This window comes from Myotis daubentonii, chromosome 10 (assembly GCF_963259705.1).
Source record: "Myotis daubentonii chromosome 10, mMyoDau2.1, whole genome shotgun sequence".
Lineage (NCBI taxonomy): Eukaryota > Metazoa > Chordata > Mammalia > Chiroptera > Vespertilionidae > Myotis > Myotis daubentonii.
The window spans coordinates 10,318,465-10,332,380 of record NC_081849.1 but is presented as its reverse complement, the minus strand read 5'-3'; the positions used below and the strand labels follow the sequence as shown (position 1 = coordinate 10,332,380).

The following is a 13,916-nucleotide window of genomic DNA, read 5'->3' as shown; positions in this document are numbered from 1 at the left end:
AAATGCTTATTAGTTTGCTACAGAACTTACTGATTGTCTGCTGCTGATAATTTTAACATTTTGGACTGAAGAATTAGAGGAAGGTAGAAATTTGTTAAATTGTATTTTATGACAACGTATTTTAATGTAGATTATTAAAGTAAACACATAGGTAAAATAATTCTTTGTGTAACTTAGATTTTTCTTAAAAACAATTTATAAAATTATTTCAAGGCACTAAATGAAACAAAACTTTCTTAGATGTTATATAAATTAATACTTTTTGCACAATAGTTACCATGCACCTGACTTAATACTTTGATACCAAAGCATTATTTTTTTGCTATCGTATGTTTTTAAAGTCCTTTGTAAGTAAAAACAAACAAGTATATAAACATAACCCTTAACCCATAAGCTAATATCCAACAAAGTACAGCTATTCTCGAAGAATTAAGATACCTATCACTTAGTTTTAAAAAATGAAATAAACTCTGGCTAATGTGGCTCAGTTGGTTGGACCATCATCCCAGGAACCAAAGGGTCTCTAGTCTCTAGTTCCATTCTGGTCAGGGCACATACCCAGGTTGTGGGTTCGATCCCTGGTTGGGCATGTACAGGAGGCAACTAATAGATGTTTCCCATGTTTCTCTCTCATGTCCATGTTTCTCTCCCTCTCTTTTTCTCCCTTCCTCTCTCTCTAAGATCGATAAAATAAATACCCTTGGGTGAGGATTAAAAAATGAAATAAAACTTTAATCACAGAACATTCCATTTTATTCATCAGTTAGCCCAATGTCTATATTTTAAAGATGTTGAGTGACTTCTTCAAACCTATTTTACTAGCTTGTGTCAGGCTCAGAATAAGACTCCTAAGTTTAATTCACTTTTGCTTTTAAGTACTCCACTCTTAAACTAACTCAGAATTATTTTAGAAATTAATTTAAATTGCCTATTGAAAAAGAGAACCTTATATTAGATATTAATCTACAACAATGGAAGTGATTACAATGTTATATATTAATATTCATCTAAGATAGCAAAGCAATGGCATTTACCTTAAATTTACGTCTCTGCTCTGCACAGCTGTTGAAGAACCACAAGTCTGTCTCATGGCTGTAAATGTAACAAGAACAATAATGCGACCAATTTCATACCTAAACTAAATTAAGTAGATCTGTCATAGGCTAGAAAATGGATAATGTATTTTATAAAATGTTTTTAATTACAGATTATGGAAGTGTGCATGTGTGCATAAAACAATGTGAACTTACTCTTTTCAATCAGGAAATTCATTTCATGAAATTGAAAGTATTACATATTCGCTTTGGCTAACTTTCCTCCTTATAGGCCACTTGGGTACATCACGTCTAGGACGTGCTAGGAGTAGATATAGAAAAGTAAAGTAAAGTAAGATAAGAGGCCATCTTCATTTTAGGGTTTGTTTTTCTGAGATACATAGTAGAAATGTAAAAAAGAAAAATCTGGTAATGCTTAGTTTAATATCACCTCCAATCTGCATCACAATCATTTTATATTAATCATCAATATGTCATTAATCAATATATTAACTGATTGGCCCTATTTAAGTGGTGTTTCATGCAACGAATTAATATGTAAACATGTTTCAAATACATACATTCAGATATCTATACATGAAAGTGAAATCACTACTATAATTGGTAGGCTCATTAGATGTGATTTTTCTTTCAATTTTGCAGTAGATATGCTAATATCTATGCTATCTGTAGCAGAAAAACAAGAAAAATGTAAATGAAAAAGTAATAGTAGATAAATACTAGTAGATAAATACCAGCAATAGTCTCTCTGCCATGTCACACTTCAAATCTGGCTACCACTTTTCAACATTTAAAAGAAATTCAGTTGAGTATAACAAACAACAAATATTGTTCTTGTGACTTGAGCCATCAAAATATTTTTCTAAAATCTGCATTTTCTTTCAAACTTTATAAAATAGTTATCCATAAAAATTATATAGTAAAATGAAAATCACATATCTCTTTTGGTCTTCTAACCAGCATGATCTATTATTAACACCAAATAAATTGCTTTCAAGTGCAGACTTTGAAACATTTTCACTTATTTTTTTAAATCTAAAAGATAATCTACACCAACTCTATTATGAAAGATTGATTAAACAGTTAAGTAGAAAAAAAGCCTGACTGGCATAGCTCAGTGGTTGAGCATTGACCTATGAACCAGGAGATCAAGATTTGATTCCAGGTAAGGGCACATGCCCAGGTTGCAGGCTCGACCCCAGTATGGGGCATGCAGGAGGCAGCCAATCAATGATTCTCTCTCATCATTGATGTTTCTATTTCTCCTTCTCCCTTCCTCTCTGAAATCAATAAAAATATATTTTTAAAAAAGAACTAGACTGTGATAAAATCATAAAAGTTTTAAAGTGCTAATTTCATATTAAATATTTATAATTAGCAAAAATATTCTATCCTTTTCCTTAACACGAGTGGCAAATACATAGTGCAGCTCATGTTAAATGATATTTGCAGATGCAAAAACAAGTATTACTTAATATCCCCCATTGACAACGTGCGTAAGCTAGTATAAAATGCTATTAGGTTTTTATTAGATTTTTTATACAATCCCAGCAAAGCTTACCAGGTACTACAAAACACTAAAAATGTAGAATCACATTATATTAACTGCTGTGTATATTTTGATGAACAAATAAGTCTTCAGTCATTATTCTAAATTCTCATTCTTAAAAACCAACTTTTCATTCCTATGACATTTTGGCATGAGATCCTATTAAAATTCCAAAAGAATAATAAAATTCTAGAGTTTTATATCTGTATAATCAAGATATAGTGGTGTTAATATGAATCACAAAACACTAATAAGTGACACAATAAACTATAGCAATGGTTAGCAATTGAAGTTGTTAAAAGGTATTTGTAAATTTTTAATCACCCTTTTATAATAAAAATAAAATTGAGGACTTAGGCTCAAAATTTTATTTATACAATATTTGGTACATAAGCAACAATTTCTTACTTTAGAGTCATAACTATTCCCATATTAGTGTGTGTGTGTTTTGCCAAGAACATTATGTATATTTTGGTTAAACAAAGTATAGCTAAATTTTGCCTTTCAATACAACAAAAAGGGAAAACAGAAAAATTTCAGCCCAGCCATTCTTTCCAGAAATATCCTGGTAATCATCAATAAAGAAACTTCTCCTTGACTTAGCTTTGGAGAGGAAGGTACAACTACTTGGTCTAATTTGTCAAGAGACACAGTAAGATAGAATTAGAACAATATATATATAGTCTCTTTCAGATATTAAAAACAGTAAACTCTTTCCTACCTTTGGCTTATCCTGCGAGCATCTACTAGTAAACCTCCTTTTCTATACCAACAAGAAAGCACAGTTCCCAGTTTGAAGCCATAGTGAGGATAAACATTCCGTTTGCTATCTTTTGACTTCTATGCAAAATTTTCTCTGACACATAAATGTATGCAGAGGCTCTCATGGAATCAGATAACTCAATGGAAATGCTCAAATCACTATTATTACTTAGGGAAGTATATGATGGTAAGTAAAATGTCTCACTACAGAATTACTGATTAGTTAAAACAAAAGAACATGAAATTTATTTTAAAAGAGTAAAAATTAAGATGGGTATTAAACTCAGACTCTTGCAGTGTAACTCACATACAATCATGGCAGACATCTGTACTCTGTTAAAAGGCATGCCCCATCCCCAATTCCCCCTTCTTCCCACCCACTCCCCCAAAATGGGTTTGTTTCCAAGAAAATATATTCTCATCTCATATCTGTCTAGGGACCATAAATTAATCCAGTTTTTAGGTAATAAGTAGTTTCTGGATTGTGTACATCAGTAGCCTATAATTCTCTGTCAGAAGGCCATCGTGTAAGACTTAGTTACTAACATCTGGGAGTACACCTACAAAGGAAAACAGACAGCTAGGCCATAAAAATTTTCAAAATAGTTTTTTTAAAGCAACAAGAAAGATGTTTACTTTTTTGGAAAAAAAACTAAGCTTGCCTTATTAGACATGCATGTAACTTGGATTTAAAAAAGCATTGCTTATCCTCCAACAAAGCTGATAAACATTTTGAAAGATGTTTGATGCATCTCCAGATACCTTCCAAATATTTTTTCAAATGAAACCTGAAAATGTTATTTCTTGGAGAAAATGCCCTAAATATTCCTGTTAAGACTAAATAAAACAATAGTTACATTATATAAGAAAAATTTACTTTAAACGACATACAGACTATCAGTTCCACAGGACAAACATAGTGAGTAAGGACAACAAACTCCAGAATGTATTTTTATAACTGTAGCAACAGCAATAACTCCGTGGCGAAATCAGATTTTCTGACAAAATGGGAGGTTTTCTGCATTTGTCACTTGAATACAACTACCGAAGGGTTGTCTAAGCCTGCTTTGTTTTACTCCATACCATTTTACTATGATTTGCTTTTAAGAAAGAAATGCCACATTTTTACCTGTTTGTAAATTAAATTCCATTCAAATCCCAGAAAGTTTAATGCAAACTTGTATGCCCACGTATACTAAATGTGGTCCCTACATAATTTTTGCAGGAAGTGACCCTGTAAACTTTTGAAATCTACGCTAATAGAAAATTCTTTCTTTCTCTTTAAGAAGATAAAGCGAATTCTCTTTCTGAATGGAAATTACCTACATAGGCAAACATCATAATTTTCTGTATGTATACAACTGAGTCTGCATTTCTGTTCTCATGATAAATATGTTTTAAAATGACCCCCAAGGACAGGAATACATTACCTACCTGCAGTGGTCTCTGTTTATCACTGCTCTTAGGAGATTTTAATCCACTTGTTTGCTGCTGTAAGAGAAGTTGTCTTGCTGCTTGGAGAGCCTAGAAGTAAAAAGGGAGCAACATCTAAATATTTTGTTAAAGGTAAATTGAGGACCAGTTATTCCCTGGTTACTAGTAATAAGCTTCAATGTATAAGAAGCCCATCCAACCCTCCTTTCTAGAGAAAATCATTAAATATTCTTGTTTCCTAATGTGAAAAAAAATTTACATAACACACATATACAAATTTACTTAAAACCACAGAGATGGCTTTTATCCTGCAGGAAATAAAGTTAATTTGTTTAAAGTGCTTGAAAAGAAAAAATATCACAAACTGCCTCAGTAATCTCATTTCCACAAGGAACTTGTCTTTGAATGTTCAGCTATAATGCTCACTCCCTTTTAAATCATCATCCAATTTGTATTTTCATATTACAATTTTGAAGCAAAAGCAGTAGACTTCAAGTGTTACCGGAAGCTGTAATTAAATTTGACAAATCAACATCAGATTATCTTGAAAGGGAATTAATAAGGATTTTCACTAAAGATTTAAAATACTTTTTTTTTTGGTAATTGCAATTCAAGAAGAAACCTCTCCTTTGACAAAATAAAGTGCAATTTCAATGCCAAATAAAATTGAGTGGTTTTCATTTACATTCTTAGCAAAATCAGAGAACAAAGAAATTACCACTCAACCAATCAGGTTTATTTCTATGTGTGATAGAACACCAATCAAAATAGATATTTTCATTTATTTTTACGCTTTCTTTCCAACTCAGGAAAATAAAACAACATAAGAAATTAATGTAAGCATTTCTTTTGCTGGAAGAGAGGTAGTTTGGCCATTATACTATATACACTAATATAAAAACTACTGCCATAACAACAACAAAAACCCACATATTGAGATGTTTGAAAGGTTAGCAGTATAAACTAATTAAAAAAAAAAACTTTAAGAGCCTTTACTGTACAAACTTATTTTTCTCTCAACAACTGAGTTCAATAAACATTAATGATGAAATTTGCCAACACATGAAACTAAACCACTTCTTTCCTTTGTTATTCGCTGTTTTAGAATAAGTGACAAAGTTTTCAAGAAGGGGAAAATATTTTAGATTAATTTTCTTCTATAATAATTAAGATTCTAAGTAGAAAAAAGTACAATTTCCATTGGAATCAATGATATGGTTTTTAAGAGAGTTTCTAGTATCCATGACAACAGTTGCTTTGACAAGATGTGCATATGGCATTACACTGCCAGCTGGTGTGAACAATGTTTGAACTACTGCATTGAGATGCTGAGCAAACAGAAAAAGTTGCCATGTCTTAACCCTCAGGGAAGGCAGTCATCCCCTGATCAATTATGAAAAGACAGAAAGGAGGGCTGCTACAGCCTGGCTCCAAGCAAGTTTTCTGAGAAGGCAGCAGACATAGAAACCAAAGTAAACAAACTGCATGCACTCGCACCATCTCCTAACAACATTGATTTATCTTCCCAGAGCAGGATCCAGCGTAGTTTGTAAAGCACACTTTTTGGAAACACACTCACTCAAAAAAATCTCCCTTTTTTCTTATTTTAAATTTTTCAAGTAATCACAAGTCAACCTAAATGCTTCTAAGGATGAAACATTCCAGGGAACTTAGCAATTTTATGATGAAGTTCGGTGTGAATAAAAGGCCAAATAAAAATTAATTCCATAAACACTTATCACAAAACACAATTTGAAAAATTTCACTTGATAGTCCAATAATATTACTTTCTTGTTTAAATCACAACTTTAAAACTAACTATCAATGGCATTTTTTTCAAATGGAAATTACCACTGATTTAGGCTGTGTCAATGTGAAAACCTTGAAAAGTAATCAATTAGTTTTCCTTTTGGTGCCAAATCCACACAAAACTTGCCTAGTATGTTTCATATAATTGTTTTCCTTTTTGGGGTTCTTAGTTTATTTTGCATATACTCAGCCTTATTTAGATTATATTTAATTCTGTAGTTGTTTTACTATTTTTCAAGGATTTTAATAAGGGTAGTTCAGAATCTTGAAGTGACATCATTGAAATAGACCCCCTCATTTTAGCAAATGGGGAAAATAGGCCTGTGCTTTGTTCACCGTATCCAGGCTTCAGGCCAGAGTGCATCCCAGTGTGGGTTACTGTCTGTTCTGTCAAAGGAACTGTTAGAATGCAATGAATAAAACTCTAGCAAAGGAGAACATATGACAAGAGGGCATACCCATTTATCAGAAACTTAAAAAGGGAACTACAATATAATATTGTATGTTTTCAATTTGTAAATGTTTGAATAGAAAAACCATCACAGGGTATGTGTCATTTTTATGGCTAAGTATTCCCACCGTCCTTGTGTTGGACTTCATCACATAGTCTACGAATACGTGATGGGGTGCTGCAGTCCTGTAACACTCCAGTCATTTGACCAGTTATTAGTCATAAACTGAAAAATGCCAACGCTGGAAAAAAACACACCTTAGAAATTGGTTATCCTAGTTTTCACATGTTGTAGACAAGCAATTGAAGAAACAATACTATAATAACTTTATTAAAGTCACAAAGCAGTAACAGTCTGGTCAGAAGCTCAGACTCTTGTCTGTCAAGTACAAAAGCCTATCCATTTCTGCCTTACATTCAGTCAACTCAACCCAAACAAGTAACCCAATGGAATGAATATTTGCAATGCCCAATGGCTAAAGAAAGACACTAGAAAATTAGATATATTAGAGTTGTAGCTCATGAAAATATTGCTAGGCAAGTAGATACATGTGCACTGTTGTTAAAGGGGTACTACTAATAATAGAATACTACAAGCTATTCGGCTAAATTATGCTTCTACTTTTAAAGTATGTGGTTTGCATATGCATTTACATTTATCTTTGAAACAGTCAAGGATAATCTTTCAATACAAAAGCTTATGAAAAAGAACACCTTGCCTATTTCAACATTCTTTTTGCAGCAATAGAAACTTGCCATAGTAAACTGAGAGGTTGGAGAACAAAAAACAATTCCAAGAGATCAAGAATGATTAGAAACTCTTAAACATAAATCTTTTGTAGTTTGCATTTCAACTGCAGGCATTATGTGACATTTTTTATTTCCAGTATTCTGGATAACACTTTAGGACTTAATTTCAGTAAACAATTGCTCAGACATTTTTAATTCATCTTTGAAATTTATTATTGTAGCTACTCAAAAGATGAAAGATTATGAGCTAACATTTCCATCAATATAAGGTGTTAGATGTCAAAATACACAAAATATTAATTTGCAAATCATTTGTCCACTTAAATTGGTAAATAGAAATTTTATATACTAGGATCATTCATAAAGTTCTATGAGCTATTTAAGTATTTATATGATCACCCTCCACAAAAAAACAAAAAGTTAATTTAGAACCAAAGGCAAAAGATGTTTGTTTACAAATCTTACTTTAATATTGTCTGAGCCTGATTCAAATGAACAAGAAAGAGGTTTCTAAGGCAGCCAAACCTATCTAATTTCCAAAAACAATTTATTTTAAATTAAGAGTACACTTTCCTTGATGAATTTATTTAATTATAGTAAAGCTGAAGAAAACTAAGATAGGACACTTTTAAACTTGAAATCTGATTAAACTAAATATTTTGAAAAGAATAAAAAGCTGTATAATAGATTGAACATATACTTTTGTTGTTGTTGTTAGGCTGCAAGGGTGTGGAAATGCATGTTTTCCAGAATTCAGTGCATTTTGCTCTAAAATATTTATTAAAAACAACATTCTTAATAGTTACTGTGTAATTTCAAATAAAGCACAAATGTTTAAGAATAGTAAAGTTTAAGCATATTACCCTTCTACAGTAGTAATAACTTTATGCTCATTATGAACCTCATAGAATTCTAATAAGTAGGTTATTATGAGAAATAAGAATGAAAAATCTTTGTGACCTGTCAGATCAATACTTTTTCCTTCTTGGGGAACACGGAAAACATTACTTTTTTTTCATCTTGAAAAACACAGAAATAAAATTGTGAATAGCTTAGAAAAACCCAGTTTAACCAAAAATGTTGAGTACTCTAAGGTTTATAAATAACTTCTTTTTTTTTCAAAGTAAATATATGTATATTTGGGGGAAAAACAGACATCACTCATATCTCTCCCCATAAAAATAGGAATGCTTAACCTATCAGCCTGTTGCATTTGAGACATTAAAATGAAAAATGACATCTACACCCATTAATATCTTCAATGTATAAACAGCACAGCATGACACATTCCTGAGAGCTGAAGGCCACAAAATCTCTCTGAAACATAAATAACAAAGCACTCAGAAGCATATTTGATGTTGATATTCATCTCTGAGAAAAACACTGCTGCCTAGGCTTTTTATGAAAACAGATGCAGCCCAAATGGATCTCCTGTAATTGGTTTCAGATAGCGAGGTTAGAAGAAATGTGATACAAGAAATGATTATGTGAAACAGGCGAAACAAGAATGTTTACATAAGCACTCCCTAGTTATACTGACAAGGGGTGTATACTTTGCAGGTAACCAGGACAACAACAACAAAAAATTGCCAGCAGGACATCCAGAATTTTGCTCTTCATACTCCCATATGACATCTTTAACATGTCGCTTTAAAATGGTTAAAAAAACCCATGAGTTTTCCAACAGAATTTCATTTTCTAAGTATTTTCACAATTGTGGTTGTTAGAAAGTATGTTCTGATCCTTCACAAAGGATATTAATTCCTATTCTGCTTGGTTTTCCTCATATTATGTTCTAACTAAAAAGAATTTACTGATAAATGTAATCATAAGTCTCATAATGCTATTTAATAGAAGAAAATTAATCATCTAATTGTCATAACCTATTTTCAAACAGCAATCTATCAGAGTGAAATGATGCATCTGTAGCTATTGACCTTCCATTTTATCATGCCTGCTACATAATTAGACTAAATTTGTTTGGGAGGGGAGCTAATTACTAGAAAATATTTTTGAAAATAATTATTTTTGTTTTACAGTGTATTTTACATAAAGTTAAAGAATAAATGTGTGGCTATATGGTGTTTATATTGAGAACCACAATGAAGGCCAAACTAAGAAGCTAAGATCATTTATTTTATGGTACTATAATGAGAGAGAAATTCATTGTAAAGCATCCTATTTACCATTCAAATGGCAGACTATTTTGGCTTAGCATTTATGAGGTAAATCCAAAACAGAGACCATCAAGATATTGGATATGTGATGGAATAGATCCTCATCATCCTCAGAATTTATAACAAAGTTCTCAAGGTTCAAATCCAAACCCCATACTCAGTATATCCCAGTATATCTCCAAACTTCCAGATGAGCTCAGAAACCTCCCACAAAATAAGCCTGTGAGTTAACTAAATGATGTCTATTATTAGGTTTTGTTTTTTCAGGTCAAAATTCATACATTCAGTTCAATGGGATAAATAAATTCTCTTCCTCAGAGCTGACAATCTACAGGCTGCAGAACATAATACTAACTAGCCTGGTATTCATACCTCTATTTTCATCATTATTCTGCTAATGATAATAAATTTCTAATAGAATACTTATAAAGAAAATTAATATAATCTATAGCAATACTAAATGCAATTCTTGTTCACATATTAAGGAATTCTACCCAACTTTAAAATTCCCAGTATAAAAGGTAATGAATTTTCTTAAAATTGGAACTAATTTTATTAAAATTAACAGTTTTAAAACATCTATTTTTTATGGTACATGTTCCATAAATGACATGGTTTATGTGAATTTTCTCCATTATTTCCCTTTCTGCTATAAAATATTTTGTTATTTTTCTCAAATTACTTTAGATTTATTTTTGTTTCTTACATACTTTAACAGATACCTTTTCTCATTATGAGACCAATAGTCATCTTTTGTTTCAATAAGGGTTAAGATTCATTACTGTCATAATTTAAATTTACATATTAGATATTAACTGAAAATACATGCTAAGAAATTATATCTACAAGTAAACTATTTTTTAAACCCTATATTCTGGATTTCCCCTGCAATTGAAAAGTAAGATTGCAAAAGAGGTGGCATTGGGAAAATTATCTGTAAAAATAAAACATACAGAAAATCACTTGTAAGTAAAATTTCTTTTTTGCAAGTATGTCCCAGGACCAAGAGAAGAACTAAGTATTGCACACACACATAGATAGGGGGCGAGCTTACCATCCATTAAGAAACATCTAGCTAAATGTCCAAAAGCCATTCAAATATTTTTAAAACATTACCGGAGTCTATAAGTAGAATAATTTTTTTTTTCATTTCATTTGGGGAACTCAGATAAATTTTTTATAGGGAAATACATTTGGGCTGAACTTATATGAAAATAGATCATCAATAGTAGAACTTGGCTGTGATAAGTCGAAGCAAAGAAAATTTGGGGTCATAAACAATGAAAAGAATTTATCTTGGATAGAGTATGTTATGGTTTAGGAGCTAGAGAAACATCCTGCGAAGGTTGGTTGGTTGGAGCTAATTATGAATATAACTAAACAATGAGTGGTAAAGGGTCTTGATATTATTGAACAGGTTAGAGACAAATGGTGCTGAATCTGGAAGTGATGGGGATAAGTGTAGGCCAGGATAATACTGACGTCATGTTGTGAAGGATAAATGAGAAGTGATAAAAAGAATGAGAAAATATATGAGATAGAAAGACCAATGAACAGGTATGTGCAACTGTTCAAGGAAGATAATAAGGGTAATAAGAATCATTTTATTTGAATATAAGAGTCACAAAAGGAATGTAAAAGTATAACTGGCAGGACTTAGTAACTGTTTATGGAGTAAAGGCTAGGAAGGAATAAATAATGACTTCAGAATTTTCAGTCAAGGATAACTGGGCAATAGTTGTGCCACTTTTGAAAAGGGGAAAATCAGATTACAAACCATGATTTTGGAGAGATGATACTGTTGTTTGCCTGATGGCAGAATAACCAAGACTTTTCTTTAGTAGATACTAACAATGAAGAGCTCTAGATTGAAGGTGATCAGGCTGACAAAGGATTCCTGAAAGTAAGAGGTGAGCTAATAGTTAAGACAAAGGGAGAGGATTAGATTTCTGAGGAAGAGAATAAAGAGAGGAGAAGACTCAAGACACAAAACTTGAGAAACATCTACATTTTGTTGAGAGGACATTAAGAGATAAATAAAAATGAAAGACAATGAATGGAGAGGAGAGCTTAGTCACTGCAGTAAAAAAGACCTCTGGAAAATGTTGAATCTAGGATTATTATATGGGCCAGCAATTCCATTCCTAGAAACATACCCAAGAGAAATAAAAACACTTGTCTACACAAACAGTTGTACATAACACCTTTACTCCTAATAACTATAAAATAAAAACAACAGAAATATCTATTAACTGATAAATAAATGAATAAACAAAATGTAGTCTTTCCACCTAGTGAAATATTATTCAGCCATACAAGAGAAGGAAGCACTGAGATATTCTACAGCATGGAGAACCCTGAAAGAATTATGCTGAGTGAAAGAAATCAGTCATGAAGACCACACATTGTATAATTCATTTATACAAAGGCCCTTAATAGGCAAATCCATAGAGACAAAAAATAAATTAGCCATTGCCAGGGAGAACGGGGAGTGTGAATATACTAAAAACCACTAAATTGTATACTTTAAAAGGATAAGGTGTATGGTATGTAAATTATGCTTCATTAAAGCTGGTAAATATTTAAATGAAAGAATTGTGATGTCAATTGTATCTCAATAAAGCTTGAAAAAAAAAGGAAATAAGAAAATATTAGAAAAAATTGTGTAGAAAGAAGATGGTGTTCTGAAATACCAAAAACTCAAAGAGGTTAATGAAAGTTCTTAAATTATCTGATCATTTTCATAACCTATTGGTTCCCACAGAGTATTGAATTAGAAGTTAGACTGCACACAGTTACTGGGGAATAAATGGAGGAAAACCTTGGCCATGAGTACAAACAATTCTTTTGTAAATTCTGTGGAGACCAAAATAAGAGACTGTGCTTTGAGGATTTTGGTTTGTTTGTGGTTTCAAATAAAGAAAACCTGATGATGAGCTAATAGATAAGGAGAAACTAAAGTTGTAATATAGACTTGGGAAGGTCGCTAAAGGGGATGGGAAGGGACTGAATGGAGCATCTGGAGTCAATGAAAGCTTTGTGGGAGCAGAAACATCAGCCTCTGCGACAGGTTGAGGGGGGAGAGGTGACTTTGCCCTGCCCCTGTGGGAAGAGGAGAGAGCTCACAATGATGGTCTCAGCTCCGGAAGTTAAGGAAGGGTGGTTATCCAGAGAAAGACTGAAATTGCTGGAGAAACAAAGGCCATTCCTCACTTTCCTATCACTCCTGAGAAATATAGCTGGTAGAGTAAAAATTGATATTTAAAATGTTGGAGTATGAAGTGTGCTTCCACAGACACTGGCGACATAAGTATATGAGTGTCTTCTGCAGCGCTGCCTGCGGACCAAATGAGGAACCGCATACTCTTCCACTCTGTGATCAGATGTCATCACTACTCAGATTCTCTCTAAACTTTCAACCTGGCCAAAAGGCCTGCTACCTCCAATTACAACAATATACGGTGTGCTGCCCTGACCGGTTTGGCTCAGTGGATAGAGCGTCAGCCTGCGGACTGAAGAGTCCCAGGTTCGATTCCAGTCAAGGGCATGTACCTGGGTTGCGGGCACATCCCCAGTAGGAGATGCGCAGGAGGCGGCTGATCGATGTTTCTCTCTCATCGATGTTTCTCTCTCATCGATGTTTCTCTCTATCCCTCTCCCTTCTTCTCTGTAAAAAATAAATAAAATATGTTTAAAATAGCACAACGTGTGCTATTGTGCATTCTGAAAAACAACGACAAAAAAAACCGGTTATCTTTAGTTTTTTTAAAAGACTTCAAAATAAAATATATTTTATTGTGCAACTAGGAGAGAAAATATGATATAATGGTATTACCCCGATTTCAGAAGACATTCTTCTGCCTTTTTAGTTGTGGAACTTGGACTACTTACTTAATCACAATAAGCCTTAATTTTCTTGTCTCTTAAAG

General features: G+C 32.5%; 1 protein-coding gene across 1 annotated transcript in view; it reads right to left on the bottom strand.

The window, feature by feature from the left end:
- Nucleotides 1–13,916, bottom strand: part of FOXP2 (forkhead box P2) — a 704,673-nt gene that overhangs the window by 163,894 nt on the left and 526,863 nt on the right. Inside the window, exon 5 of the mRNA XM_059711598.1 lies at nucleotides 4,801–4,890. Coding sequence (XP_059567581.1) covers nucleotides 4,801–4,890 — 90 coding nt within the window. The remainder of the gene's footprint in view (nucleotides 1–4,800; nucleotides 4,891–13,916) is intronic.